This window comes from Felis catus, chromosome A1 (assembly GCF_018350175.1).
Source record: "Felis catus isolate Fca126 chromosome A1, F.catus_Fca126_mat1.0, whole genome shotgun sequence".
Classification (NCBI taxonomy): domain Eukaryota; kingdom Metazoa; phylum Chordata; class Mammalia; order Carnivora; family Felidae; genus Felis; species Felis catus.
The window spans coordinates 142,202,279-142,215,861 of NC_058368.1; the positions used below are offsets into that span (position 1 = coordinate 142,202,279).

At 40.8% G+C, this 13,583-nt stretch overlaps 1 protein-coding gene and 1 pseudogene across 2 annotated transcripts in view; one reads left to right on the forward strand and one right to left on the reverse strand.

Annotated features, from left to right (window-relative positions):
* Positions 1 to 1,272: 1,272 nt before the first annotated feature.
* LOC109501919 lies at positions 1,273 to 6,618 on the reverse strand (annotated as a pseudogene).
* Positions 6,619 to 6,802: 184 nt separating this feature from the next.
* The window catches only part of SCAMP1 (secretory carrier membrane protein 1), a 127,156-nt gene continuing 120,375 nt past the window's right edge, over positions 6,803 to 13,583 (forward strand). Inside the window, exon 1 of one of the 2 annotated variants that reach the window (XM_003981088.6) lies at positions 6,803 to 6,931. In XM_003981088.6, the coding sequence (XP_003981137.1) occupies positions 6,875 to 6,931 (57 nt within the window). In that variant the 5' untranslated portion in view covers positions 6,803 to 6,874. The remainder of the gene's footprint in view (positions 6,932 to 13,583) is intronic. The other variant, XM_019835860.3, reaches the window with a different exon arrangement.

A 13,583-nucleotide genomic window follows, 5' to 3' on the forward strand; every position in this document is an offset into this window, starting at 1 on the left:
TTAGTACTTCACTATATTTATATGTTACTATATACACATTATTACATATTACTATATATATTACTATGGTTATATATTTTATTATCATTATATAATTTCTATACTATATAACTTATATATACTATAACATATAGTTATTTTAATAGAGTTACATATAATGTAATTCATAAATTACATTATATACTATTTACTACATAATTTGTATATTCTACTCTAATGCAATTTTACTTTATTTTCATTTTTTTATAGTATTTTAAATATGATCACTGGTAAATGCCTCAATATTTAGGTATATATATATGTTGTGTATATGTCATATATATATGCGATAACGTCTTTCTGTCTTGAAAATTAAGGGTAATTTCACCATAATGTTTTCATGCAGACTATTCTAGCCAACAAAATGAACTCTACAGTTAGTTCTTGCATCTCATTGGCTCATGCCACTTAAAACGTTTCTATGATGTCACTGTTCGGAACTCAGAGTTTCAATCCAGAAGGTTTTATCACAGTACTTTGTACAACTGTTTATATTATTAAAATGGTTGTTCTTGATCTTATACTTGAGCTTACTCTGAGTAAAGATGTTATGTGGGGTTCTTTTTTTTACAAGCTAAGAAATGTTAACAATAAATAATCATTTCCTGAATACTTTTTTTTTTTTTTTGAACAGAATGGTGTGCTAGTCTCTGTGAGTAATGTAAAGATGAGGGGCGCCTGGGTGGCGCAGTCGGTTAAGCGTCCGACTTCAGCCAGGTCACGATCTCGCGGTCGGTGAGTTCGAGCCCCGCGTCGGGCTCTGGGCTGATGGCTCAGAGCCTGGAGCCTGTTTCCGATTCTGTGTCTCCCTCTCTCTCTGCCCCTCCCCCGCTCATGCTCTGTCTCTCTCTGTCCCAAAAATAAATAAACGTTGAAAAAAAAAATTAAAAAAAAAAAAAGATTAAAGTTCTCCCTGACTTCAGAAGCTCACATCATGGAGAGAGATACATTCATTAACTCTAAATATTGAGAGTTATCACATATGCTGAGCATGTACCAATAACTTTGTACCCATAGGAGAGGGTATGAGTTCTATAACAAAAATATAGACTTGCTTTAGATACTGTGGGAAAGGAAAGACAAATTTTGATTAAGGGTAGCCAGTAAGGATTTGTCCAGGACATATTATTGGAAATTTGCCATGAAAGATTGATTGGACTTTGATAAGTGAAAACTGAGTAGGAGAAGGACATTCTTGGTAGCAGGGACTATATGTGCATGGGCAGTCATAGGTAAATGCAGACTCAAAATATACATTTATTTTTGCTTATTGTGTTCCTGTACTACAGAATATTTTAATCCAATGAATCCTAAAAGAATTACATCCTGTGATGTAATTACCTAAAGGATACTCAGACCATTCAGCCTCTATGACAGCATATAACCACCTGGGAAAAGGTCATTTAAAGATAGCTGGTTAAGCTGTGGTCGGGTTAGGTGGTGAGTTGGGAGGCAATGAGCTGGATAAAAGGTGGCGTTGTCAGTCTGTGTATGGGTCTCATTAGGTTACAATCAAGGTATCAGCTGGGCTGTGTTCCTTTTTGGAGACAGAGGGAAGAATCCTTTCCTTGCTCATTTAGGTTGTTGGCAGAATTCAGTTCCTTGTGATTTTAAGACTGATGTTTCCATTTTCTTGCTGGCAGCTGAAGGCTGTTCCCTGGTTCTAGAGGCCACACACGTGCCTTGACTCACGATCCCTTTCCTTCATCTTTAAAACCAGCAAGTCTTCTGCATTTACCTTCCACTTTTAAGAACACATTGATTCCATTGGATCCACCTGGATAATCCAGGCTACTCTGTCCATCTCAAGGTCTTCAACTTCAGTTACTTCTGCGAAGTCCCTTTTTGCCATGTAAGATGACATACTCTGAGGTTGCAGGGATTAGAATGTGGACATCTTTAGGGGACTGTTATTTCGCTAACCCCACAGTGCTTTTTTTCCCTTTTTTTCGTGTTGTATTGATCTTTAATTATGTATAAATACTTCCAATCGCAACACCTAGGGACCATTTTACCCACTGCTCTGTTTGGCCACCAGTCTCTTTCCTCTCTCTTCAGCAATGGTGAGCAGATACCCTTTCATGGGGAGGAGAAATCCATGGTTTGTTGCCTTTGCCGATAACAAAAGTGTTGGAGAGCCGGGTGGCATCTTTCACGTGAAATACTTTAAAAGAACCAGGGTGTCTCTGTTGATGATCACACCAATTCTTCCCAGGTTAGCACCACCAGTCACCATACGCAGATTACCCGTATCAAACTTGATGAAATTAGTAATCTATACGGTCTCTAAATCAATCTGGATAGTGTCATTCACCTTGATGAGTGGATCAGGAGAGCAGAGGGTGCGAGCATCATGGGTGACCAGATGAGGGATTCTTTTGTTTCGATAAAGATCTCTTTCTGCATGGCTTATACTTGGTTTCCTCAGGTGTGATCCAGTGAACAGCAAAGTGACCCTTGGTGTCATAGATCAGGCGGAAATTCTCTCCAGTCTTGTCAATGCTGACGACATCCATGAAACCAGCAGAGTAGGTTATGTTGGTTCAGACCTTGCCATCAATCTTAATAAAATGCTGCATACAGATCTTCTTCATCTCTTGTTAGGGCATGCTTAAGTCTGTTCCTTAAGCAAATGAGAGGGAAACATTGTCTCAACTTATGGGGACCAGTAGATGGACAAGATGCAAACATACCGGTCAGCTTATCCAGCATCCAGTGCTTTGGAGCTGCTACCTGCTTCAGACGCTTCTTGGGACCACGAGTCATGGCCGAGCTAGGCACCAAAAGAGCAATCTCTCAGTGCTTTTATTCTCCTTGGATACATCCTGGAAATGTAGCCAGTGGCAAAAGAGAGGGCCACATATGCTTCTGTTGGGGTATTGTGGGTGTCAGTAGCAGCAGTGACCGCAGGAAATCTTGAGACAGGATCCACTGTGAGAGATGATGACTTTCAGTTTTAACCCGTTGGTGAACCCAGGGTCCAATAATCTTTTGAGGTAAGAAATGTAAATTTCTAACTTGACATTTTCTCAACACTTACCAGCTATATGCTAGCCAGTGTAGAAAACGTGGAATTCAGCCTACAACCCCTGTCCAACAGATTCTCAAATTTAATGTGTTAGACTGAGGGAAAAGCATAATGGTGTGCAGCAAAGTTAAGGAAAAAAACCGAGTTAGGGAGGGGTGAGACATTGCCACAGGTTAACAAAACGTTATCTTGGGTCCTTTGGACAACTCTATCATTTACCTATGTTCTAGGTCTTTTAGGAAGTTTCTTGGGAACAGATCCTACATTTTTATCTCATTCACTGCTTTATTCTCAACATCTAAAGTGTTGTTTACCACTCACTAGGTGCTGAATTCATACTTGTTGAATGACTACTGTGAAAACTCAGATCAGAGAGGGGAATTGATACAGTAAAGGTCACAAAGCTGGTTTATGGCAGAGCTGGATCTAGAAACTAGCTTTGATTCTTCTTTCTTGTATCAAATTCAGGAGGCAGCTGGAATGAAAAAAATGCAACAAATGAAGCCTCCTGTATGCTGACTTTGTATCTTCCACATAATATTTCTTCTGCCTCTATGAAATACCATTAACCAAATCTATCAGTTTAATGTCTGAAATGTGAGTCAAGAGAACTGAGTTCTTGGGGCGCCTGGGTGGCTCAGTCGGTTGAGCGTCGGACTTTGGATCAGGTCATGATCTCGCCGTCCATGAGTTAGAGTTCTGTCGTCGGGCTCTGCGCTGACAGCTCGGGAGCCTGGAGCCTGCTTCAGATTCTGCGTCTCCCTCTCTCTTTGCCCCTCCCCAACTCATGCTCTGTCTCTCTCTCTCTCTCTCTCTCTCTCTGTCAAAAATAAATAAACATTAAAAAAAAAGAGAGAGAGAACTGAGTTCTGTTCCTGGTTCCTCTATTCACTCCCTTTGTCACTGAGGCAAATTACTTACCCTGTCCAAAATCAGTTTCTTCTTCTGTCATGAAAGAGCTAAGCTTCCTTTCATTTCTCATGTCCTAGGAGTCTAATTTCATGAAAGCTAATCAATAAGCTCACCCACGGATCATATGTCTGAACATCCTGCTATCAGTGTTCCTGGAGTGTGGTCAGCATATCACCTGTATCAGAATCATCCCAGTCCTTTAAATATGCTGAGTTTGCAATTGTTAAAGAGACTAAATAGTTGCTGATTTGGAGGGATTCCCATTAGGCCATACTTCCCAACTCTTTTCACTTCTATAGATATGGCACACATAAAAAGTGATAATGTTGGGACTCCTGGCTCCCTCAATCAGAGGAGCATGTGACTCTTGATCTTGGGGTCGTGAGTTCAAGCCCCACATTGGGTGTAGAGATTAGTTAAATAAAAACTAAAATAAAGTGGTAATATTTATGTAGCATACTGGGGTAAGAAAGCTTAGACTGTCTCTTTGCCAACGCACATTTCACTGAGAAGCTGCCAGAAGTATCACTGAGTGAGAAAACCAAGTTGCAGAAAAATATGTATATGATCCATTTTCAAGATAATGCCAAAACTCTGTATATGTCTACATGAATATTATGTTATATTATGTGCATGTAGATATACAATGTTATAAGAATATTGAAAGGATCATACCAGCTTGTTAAAGAAGGGTAAGAGAGAAGGGGACACAAAGAATAAAGAGAAAAAAAAAAGTGAAAACACCAGTATGTATGCTATGAATCCATTTATGCATTTATGTAAAATAATGTATTTGTAGATGAAGACACTTAAAAAATTAAAAATGCAGATCTATTAAAGCAGAATTTAAAGGATAGGAGATGGGAAGAGGTGGGTGTCTGCATCATTAATAAGTATTCCAAGTGATTCTGTAACAGTCAAGTCTGTAAATCTTTGTATTAGATGCTAATATCATTAGCTGTAAACACAGTGTATTTGGAAATTTCCATCCTGCAATGCAGGCTCAACTGGTACTCACTGTCTTGGAACATAGTAGATGCATAATAAATAGCTGCTGATTTTTTGAGTCATTTGGAGGATAGGTGAAGGGAGCGAGGGCCAAAGTGGTGAGAGAAGCAGGTCATCTGGGCAAGGTCAAGTTCAGGAGAGATGAAGCAAAAAGCATACCAGAACAAATGGGTTGGACCCTCATGCCATTTTCAGACATTCAACCTATATTTGTTAGGCACTATGTACATGTTAGACACTTTTCTCTATCTCACATAATACCTAAATAATCCTTTACAGATTCAAAGAGATGAAGTGAGTAGCAGTACTATCAGAATTGGAATTTGAACTCAACACATATTTTGAGCACTAAGCTAATGAACCAGACACATGGCAGCTGCTAAGGATATAGGGTGGTGATCTCAATCGTTAGCTCTTTTTCATATCTAGAATCATGTCGCTCTACCATGATCATCTCTGTCTCTTGTCACTTATTAGCTGACCTTCCTACTCAGCTGCTTAGAAGCAGCTTCTTTTCCTATATTTCAACTTAGCTCTTGCCAAAGAGAGATTATAGTAAATGTGTGTTGTTGTTTTTTTTGTCCATTATCCCTGGCTAGTGTTTTCACAGTGGGGAGAAGTATCATTTCCCAGGTGACTTTGTGTAGTGCGAGGTCCCCCTAAATCTAAAAAGCCTAATTCTAGTTTTTTTCCAATTCTTAGGCACCTACCAAGTGAGAATAATTCTGGCTCTTGGCCGCTTCATCTGCTAAGTGCTTTTCTGTTAGAGCAGAAAGATTAAAGTGGGGAAAGAGATACTCTCTCATTGAGTTCAGGGGTAGGGTAACAAATGGTACAAAAAATTCTTCTCACGTACCCATTTTTCGGTGACCTCATCCCTGGCGTTGGGGAGCATCAGGAAAAAAAAATCAAAGGTGTATATTTTGCGCCTAAATACCTTTAAGTTAAAAAAAAAATGCATTTTGTCAACCACTAACATTAACTTGGGGACCTTGATTTCTGAACTCGTGTCACCCTCACCCTCGTCCCCCTTGGTTTCCGGAGAAGTAGCCATTATGCAGATTCCGGAGAATGGGAGCAGGGGCTGGACCAAGCCTGGTACTGTATCTTCCCTCTTTCTCAAACCTCCGCCGAGCCAGTCCGCATCGGTAACGCGAGACTGGTCTCCGTGATTTGTCAGTAACCTAGAGTCGAGGGACCGGAAGGCTGGAGGCTGAGATTCCCAGGTGGGGTCGAGTGGGGTGTGTGCCCGGAATTCATTAGCGAGGGCAGGCCCCCCACGAGACGTTATCTTTGGAAACAGTGTGGAGCTTCTACCGCTGCCCGCGCTTCTGCAGTCCTGGGCTGGAAGCGTGGTTAAATAGCCGCTCCCTCCCCAGGTATGCAGCCAGCATTCCAGGCTGTCCTCCTAACCTGGGGGAATACTGTCAGTGTCTTTCTTATTCACGAAGTACCACCTCTTTCCCAAGTCACGTTCGATCACAGGGAGCCGATTTTAAATCGATAATAATATAATTAAGTCCAGCCAGACGCATTCCTCGTCAAGACGCAGGAACCTCAGGCAGGCCCACGGTACGTGGAACGGGTCACTCCGCTCCCCGCTCCCGACTCCCTCCGCCCCTAGTCCCCACTCGGTCGTAGCCAAAGCCCGGAACGCTGGATCCCGGCCCGCATGAACGGGACGGCGAACGGGAGCTGCGCCGCCGGCCGGGAGCCCGTGGCACCGGGCATGCTCAGTGGCGCGGCCGGCTGGGTGGCCCCGAGAGCTGCACCCGGATCTGCTCGGCGGCGGCGGCGGCGGCGACGTGAGCGCGCAGGGGGGCGGCGGCCTCGCTTCGTCTCTCTCTCTGCGCCTGGGTCCGGTGGGTGACGCCAAGCGCGAGAGAGATGTCGGATTTCGACAGTAACCCGTTTGCGGACCCGGATCTCAACAACCCTTTCAAGGTGAGCGTGGTCCCCAGCAGTCTCCTGCCGCCTCGACGCGTCGTTGTTTGTGAAAAGGACAAGTTCTTTCGCGCCCCCTGAGCCTGCCCCTCGGCTCCCCTCAGCCGCTTAGTTTTGGTGTTCAGGGCCGCCGCAACCCGTTTGGGGGTCGCGCCCAGGCCCTCGCACCCCTCGTTTGGGGGTTGGAGTGGAACGTCTTAAGCTCCTTCCCCCGCCGCCCCCTCCGCACATTCCCGACTGGCGAGGGTTTTGCCCTAGTCTGGGAGTGGGCCCGCGCGTCGGGAGGGTTCCTGGATCGTCTCTCGGGAGCGAGGAGAGTAGAGCTCAGGGCAGGTGGAGTTGTCACTTGACAGGCGAGTGTGGCTGTCCGGGCCCGGGTTGGGGCCGGGAGGCGGCGGAAAGGGATCTTCCTCGGGTGGGGTTGTCATGGGGACCCGCGGCGGTGGCGAAGAGCTGCGTGGAGTGATGGCAGAGGTGTAGAGGAGAGGTGAGGGCACCGAGTACGCTGCAATTAGAAAAAAAAAAAAAAAAAAAAAGGTTGTGATTTTATTTTTTAAACTTGTGTTGCGCCCACATACCACCAGCGGCGCTGCCATCCCCCTTCCCCCCATTTGGTTGGGGTTGAGGGTACTGATATCAAAGCGGGAGTTAAAAATAAACAAACACACCTGGAAAACAATAGTGCACGTGGACGACCATCTTCCTACCTAACTGCTGTTAGTAAGGTGAACGACGGGATGTTTTCCAAGCTCCTAGTGCGTCACCGGTTCCCTGGGCTGTGTAAGGATTGCATTTCCTACGTGAGCTTCTTTCTTTCTTGGAGTCAACCTTATCAACCCCAGCTTTGGAAGAGCTTGGCACAGAAACGGGCAAATGAAGGAGGCTGAGATGTTGTGTGCTTAAGCGAATGCAACATCTGAGTAAATCCCTATTTAAAAAAATATTCCAATTTTCTTAATGGACTCAGCTGCTTACACGTGTAATTTGTTTCCAACTCTTGGTCGAAGTTCATTAATTTTTCCTGGATATGTGCAGTAGTCACCTTAATTTGTAGTCACACAAAACGAGAGAGTAACTTGAATTTGTGGTCACACAAGTGTCGCTTCTGGCTTGAGTTTACATTTTGTTACTTGTGGTTTTATCTCTTATTAAGAATTCTGGAAGGGGGTGGAGCATGTGACTCGATCCCAGGGTTGTGAGTTCGAGCCTCGTATTGGGTGTAGAGATTAATTAACCATAGAATCTTTAAAAAAAAAAAAAAGTAAGAAAGTCATTTAAGAATATTCTATGCAACTGGCCTGGAACTTTCAGGCTTTAAAGCTGATATGGTTACACTTTAAGGAGAGCCCACCCTCTCAATTTAGTATTTTGTATTACATCATTCCATGTTGTGGAAAATATTGTTCTTTAATCATAGAAATTCTGAACAGACATAACTTGCCAAATAGGTGTTATTTAAAAATATTTGGAAGGTATAACATTAAGAACCTATTACCTTTTCCTAATTCAGATAATTCATTGATACTATTTATTCAGCATCTGACAGTTGGGCTGTTTTCTGTTTGGTTATTCCATTTCATGGCTCATTTTATATAGCTAATTCTCTTGTTAGGGCAAGACACTGTTTTCTACTTAGCCTAGACTGCTCTTTTGTGACATCTGATGTTGCCATGACACTTTGCTTTTCTGCCATCCGTTACATTGTTGTAGTAATTCTAAACCCAAAAGTAGTTTTCCATACTCATTCATTGTGGCATAGAATTATAAACCTTTTTTGTTCCTTATAAGTGGATGCACTCACAGGACGATGATTATTCATCCATAAAATGCTTCCAAGGGATGGATAATTTAGGCCTAGAGAAGACTTGTTTATGACCATACCCTGTTTTTGGCAACTGTCATAGCACTGTGTATCTGACCCTTTATCTTTCCTTTTGTGTCTAGCTGCCCCCTTTTTTTTTTTTTTAATGTTTATTTAGTTATTTTGGCGAAATAGATCGTGAGCAGGGAGGGGCAGAGAGAGGGAGACAATCCCAAGTAGGCTCCCTATCGCATCGATGCAGAGCCTGATGCAGGGCTCCAACTCACGAACTGTGAGATCATGACCTAGGTGGAAACGAATTGTCAGAGGAGGCACTCCTACCCTTCTTAAAGTAAAGGTTTGCCTCTGTAGCTTATTCTTTCTTCTTTCGGTTTACTTTTATGTAAGTGTGATTTTTGAAATAGCTTTTCTGGTCCTCCCTCCTTAAATATAAAAGTTCCTGGATTTATCATTTTAACTTAAGACCATCTTTCTTTTCAGATCTGTTCTAATTTCTAGTATTTCAGTAATCAAAAATTTCATATTTCCAAAATACATGTTTCACATTTGGCAACCATCCTGATTTCTTCTTGGTTAAAAAGCTGTTTGATTTCTATTGCTTTTTCAGTTCTTCAACATTTCTTTTCCTTCACTTTTATGTTAGAAGCACTTGTCATCTTCATTTGAACTGTCATGAAAATAATTTGAAGATAATCTCCTTAAATAATGTAACTGTAATGGCTTACAGAATTTTATTAGCTGCTATAAAATTGTTTGCTGGATTCAATTTATTTTTTTGAGCTCCTGCTTGATTCTAGTGGTTGTGATAGGCTCACTGAAAGAATTCATGGAATTTGAGTAGTTTTTATTGCGCATCAAGAAACTTGGAGTAACTGGAAATATGTAGTAATCTGAAAAATAGATTATTACATGGATGTTCCTGAGAAGCTACTCTTGTTATAATGTGGATTTAAAGCTATAGAGGAAAAATATTTTTCACGTAGTCAACATTTATTGTTTTCTGTCTTCTGTTCAGTTATTCATTTATTCCATAGATAGTGAAGAAATATATATCCTTAAGGCTATTAGTCTAACATGTAGACAGACATGCTTCAGAAGCAAAATAGAGTAAAATAATCACCAGAGATCAATAATTTAATACGGTTCTTATAAGTCAGTGTAAGTGTATGAGTAAGTACCAGAATGAGTTGATTCAAAGGAAAGAAAGATTAATAAGTGGTAAGAAGACCTTCATATCTTTTGATATGCCTTACCATATTAATATGCTAATTGATTGGATTGGAAAACTCACTTTGGAAATAAATTTTTATGTAATTAAAAAAAGTAGAACTTTCAAGTCTGGGAAGGGAAAATCTACAGTGACTTATTGAGATCTCATTTTTCGGACGAAAAAAAGCCCAGAGATAAGATATTTCACGGATAGCAGTCGTTCTAATTTCTTCTTGATTAAAAACTCATGATTCTCATTGTTAACTTGCCCATTGTCTTATACCCAGGTGTAGGTGGTGTAGAATTGGCACTAGAATTTAAATCTTACTCTTAGCTGCTGATGGCACTCTCTTTGCTCATTGATTGCATTTCTGACACCAGATTCTTGTTTTGTATTTGGAGTTTGGACTTGAGGCTCTCATACAGAGACAGCAGAAGGACATATTTAAAGGTTTCTGCTGAAGAGTTTAAAACAACTCAGCATTTGATTCTGGCTTTGTCACTAGCTGTGATACCTTGGAAAATTGCTTACCCTCTTTATACCTCTGTTCTGTGAAATAGGATGATAGGATCTTCTCCATAGGGTTGTTAATAGGATTAGATGAACATATATTTAGTATGTAATAAGTGCTCAATGCATGGTGGCTTTAATTCGTTAATTACTAATAAGTAATAATAGTAATTCAAGAAATTGCCTTTAAACACATTTAACTATATTCTTGGCTTAGTGATTTAGTGAAGTTGACACACAGTGTTCCATTAGACTATGGTATATAACATATTCCACAAGTCTGTATATTATACTATGCTCACCTCAAGTGTAGCTACCATGTGTTACAACACTATTATAATATGATTGTGTTTACATTCTCTATGCTGTACCTCCCTAAGGCTTACTTATTTCATAAAAGTTCATGTTCCTTTACACTCTTTGAGGCTGCTAGTAGTGTTTGGCAGGTCACAGTTGAGGAATCATGGCCAAACAGAAGTGGGTTTGCTCTAGGTCGCTGCTAGACTAGACCCAGGTTGCCTGAATTCTAGTGCTTTGTCACTTACAAAGGCTTCCCCCCTAAGAAAAGAACTCTATTCTTTTGGGCCTCAAAAATTCTTTCTTACAATCATCTCTTGAAAGTGGGCTACAATTCACCATTCCTTGTGATATTTAAGCTACAGTAATTCTAGTAGTTCTAAGAGTTGAGAACGAGTTGAAAATTGAAAACTTTATTGTTAAAAAGTGACCCGTAATTCAAGGATCCTATCTATTTTGTTTTCATTTATAGTTAGTTGATGTCACTCCTCTCTTATCCATTTAAAATTTATGACTGGATATTGGCTAGCACTAGGAAAGGATTGTGAGGATTTCTTCTGTGATAGTCTAACATTGCTAACTTTATCTTTCAGCTTTAATCTGGGACATAGTGATATTAATTTATGGTCTGTGGTATTTTGTGGTGATGCCAAGTGCATAAGTTGGTACTTGATTTTCCTCAAGTTGGTACTTTTAAAAAGCATGTACTGAGCTGCTGATTATATTTCATCAAATTAAGATGCATCATTATTTACCATTGTCTCAGTTGCCTATTGCTGTATAACAATCCCAAAATTTAGTGGCTTAAAACAACAATTACTTGCTCATCAGTCTGTTATTTGAGCTAGACTTAGTTGGGCAGTTTGGTTTTGAATGTTATTCCCTGGAATCACTTCGTCTCATCGCTTATCTGGGGCTGTCACTGGGGGCAGTAATTGGTTCTTTTTTATGTGGCCTTTCCATTAGGAATAGCCTGGGCTTTTTCCATAGTGGGAGTAGTGTTCCAAGAGGGCAAGAGGGGAAGCTAAAGGCTTCTTGAGTCATTTTTCTTCTGCTACATTTGTTAGTCAAAGAAGACACAAAGCCAGACCAGATTAAAAAAGGAGTGGGAAGGATTACATTAGATTTTACTCCTTGATGGGAGGAGGTGTGTCCCTCTTGATACAGACCTAGGGAGTAAAAAGATATACCCAGCATAAAATGATGAGACAAATACAGGATGACCCCTGTAGACACTCCCATTCAAGTATGGGAGAAGTGGGAGACAGCTAGCAGTTGCTTGTCCCTGGCAAGTCTGAAATCCAGCCAGGCTCATTTGTCGGGGCCCCCTAATTTGGGGGCGATGAGTGTTTCTTGAATAGAGCCTTTTTCTGCTACCTAGAAGTCTTTGCCTAATTGTTGTTTTCTTCTGCTTTTGGTTCCAGTCTCTGATAAGTCCTCTTTTTCTGTAAGAAATGTTTGCAGCTGAGTAGCATTTTCAGTTTGCTTCTTATCCACTAAACGTTGGGAGTCCAGAAGCCTCTTTTCATTGAAATATCTCTGTTTTATATAGTCCAGGCTGGCCCAAATCTCTCTCTCTTTCTCTCTCTCTCTCTCTCTCTCTCTCTCTCTCTCTCTCTCTCTCTCTCTCTCTCTTTTTAACCAAGATTTAATGTACATTTATTCTTAACATGTGGAACATATAGTATAAAGATTTCATACTGAATAAATGATACTCATTAAGCCAAAAGAAAAAAGGAGGAATTTACTTCAAGTTTTAGCTACATTGTTTGAAATACAAATATGCAGATTTTATCACTAAAAAATCTCAATTGTGTTTCTTCATCAGGAACTTCAACTGAACCTAGAACTTTTTCACTTGTCAATTAGAAAGAAAACAAAACAAAACAAATACCCAGGAAAAAGTAAACTAGAAGTTAATTGGCTGCTGAGACAGCAAGGGGTTTTTACAGAGACCTGTACAGCACTGTGCCAAGAGGGGCGATGTCTGGCAAGAGATTAAATAGCTGTGTCTCGCTGTGCAGGTCACCAACTTCACTCATCATACTAAAGGGTAGCTGGGAGGGGGACCAAACTGTGGGATCCAAGGGTACATGCAATGTACAATGTCGTGTATATATATGTGTGTGTGTGTGTATGTGTGTGTGTGTAAATATATATATATAATATATATATAATATATAATATATATAATATATATAATATAATAAATATGTATATATATAAATATATATATATATTTACACACACACACATACACACACACACATATATATACACACACACACACATATGTATATGTATACACACACATATATACACACACATACACACAGGTGGCAGTGCAGCTGCTGCAGCTAAAGGTTAAAACCAGTTCTAAGAGGTGATCTCAGGGTTATTCATACAATCAGGGAGGAGAGAAAGTAGTGTGTTGTAGGTTCACACATGATACTTTGGGTGAAAAGCCTTTTCTTTTTTCCTCAATTTTTTTTTTTAATGTCTATTTATTTTTGAGAGAGAGAGACAGTGCGAGCAGGGGAGGGGCAGAGATAGAGACAGACAGAGAGAGAGAGAGACAGACTTTGAAGCAGACTCCAGGCTCTGAGCTGTCAGCACAAAGCCTGATGCAGGGCTCTAACCCACAAACTGCGAGACCATGACCTGAGCCGAAGTCAGATGCTTAACTGACCGCCCAGGCGCCTCTCTCCTCAATGTTTAACTAAAAACATTCTTAAAACTGCAGCTTGCTGCTGGCACAGTGTTTTCTCTTGTTTCCATGTGAGACATTATTATTACAGTATGTTTACAGTATC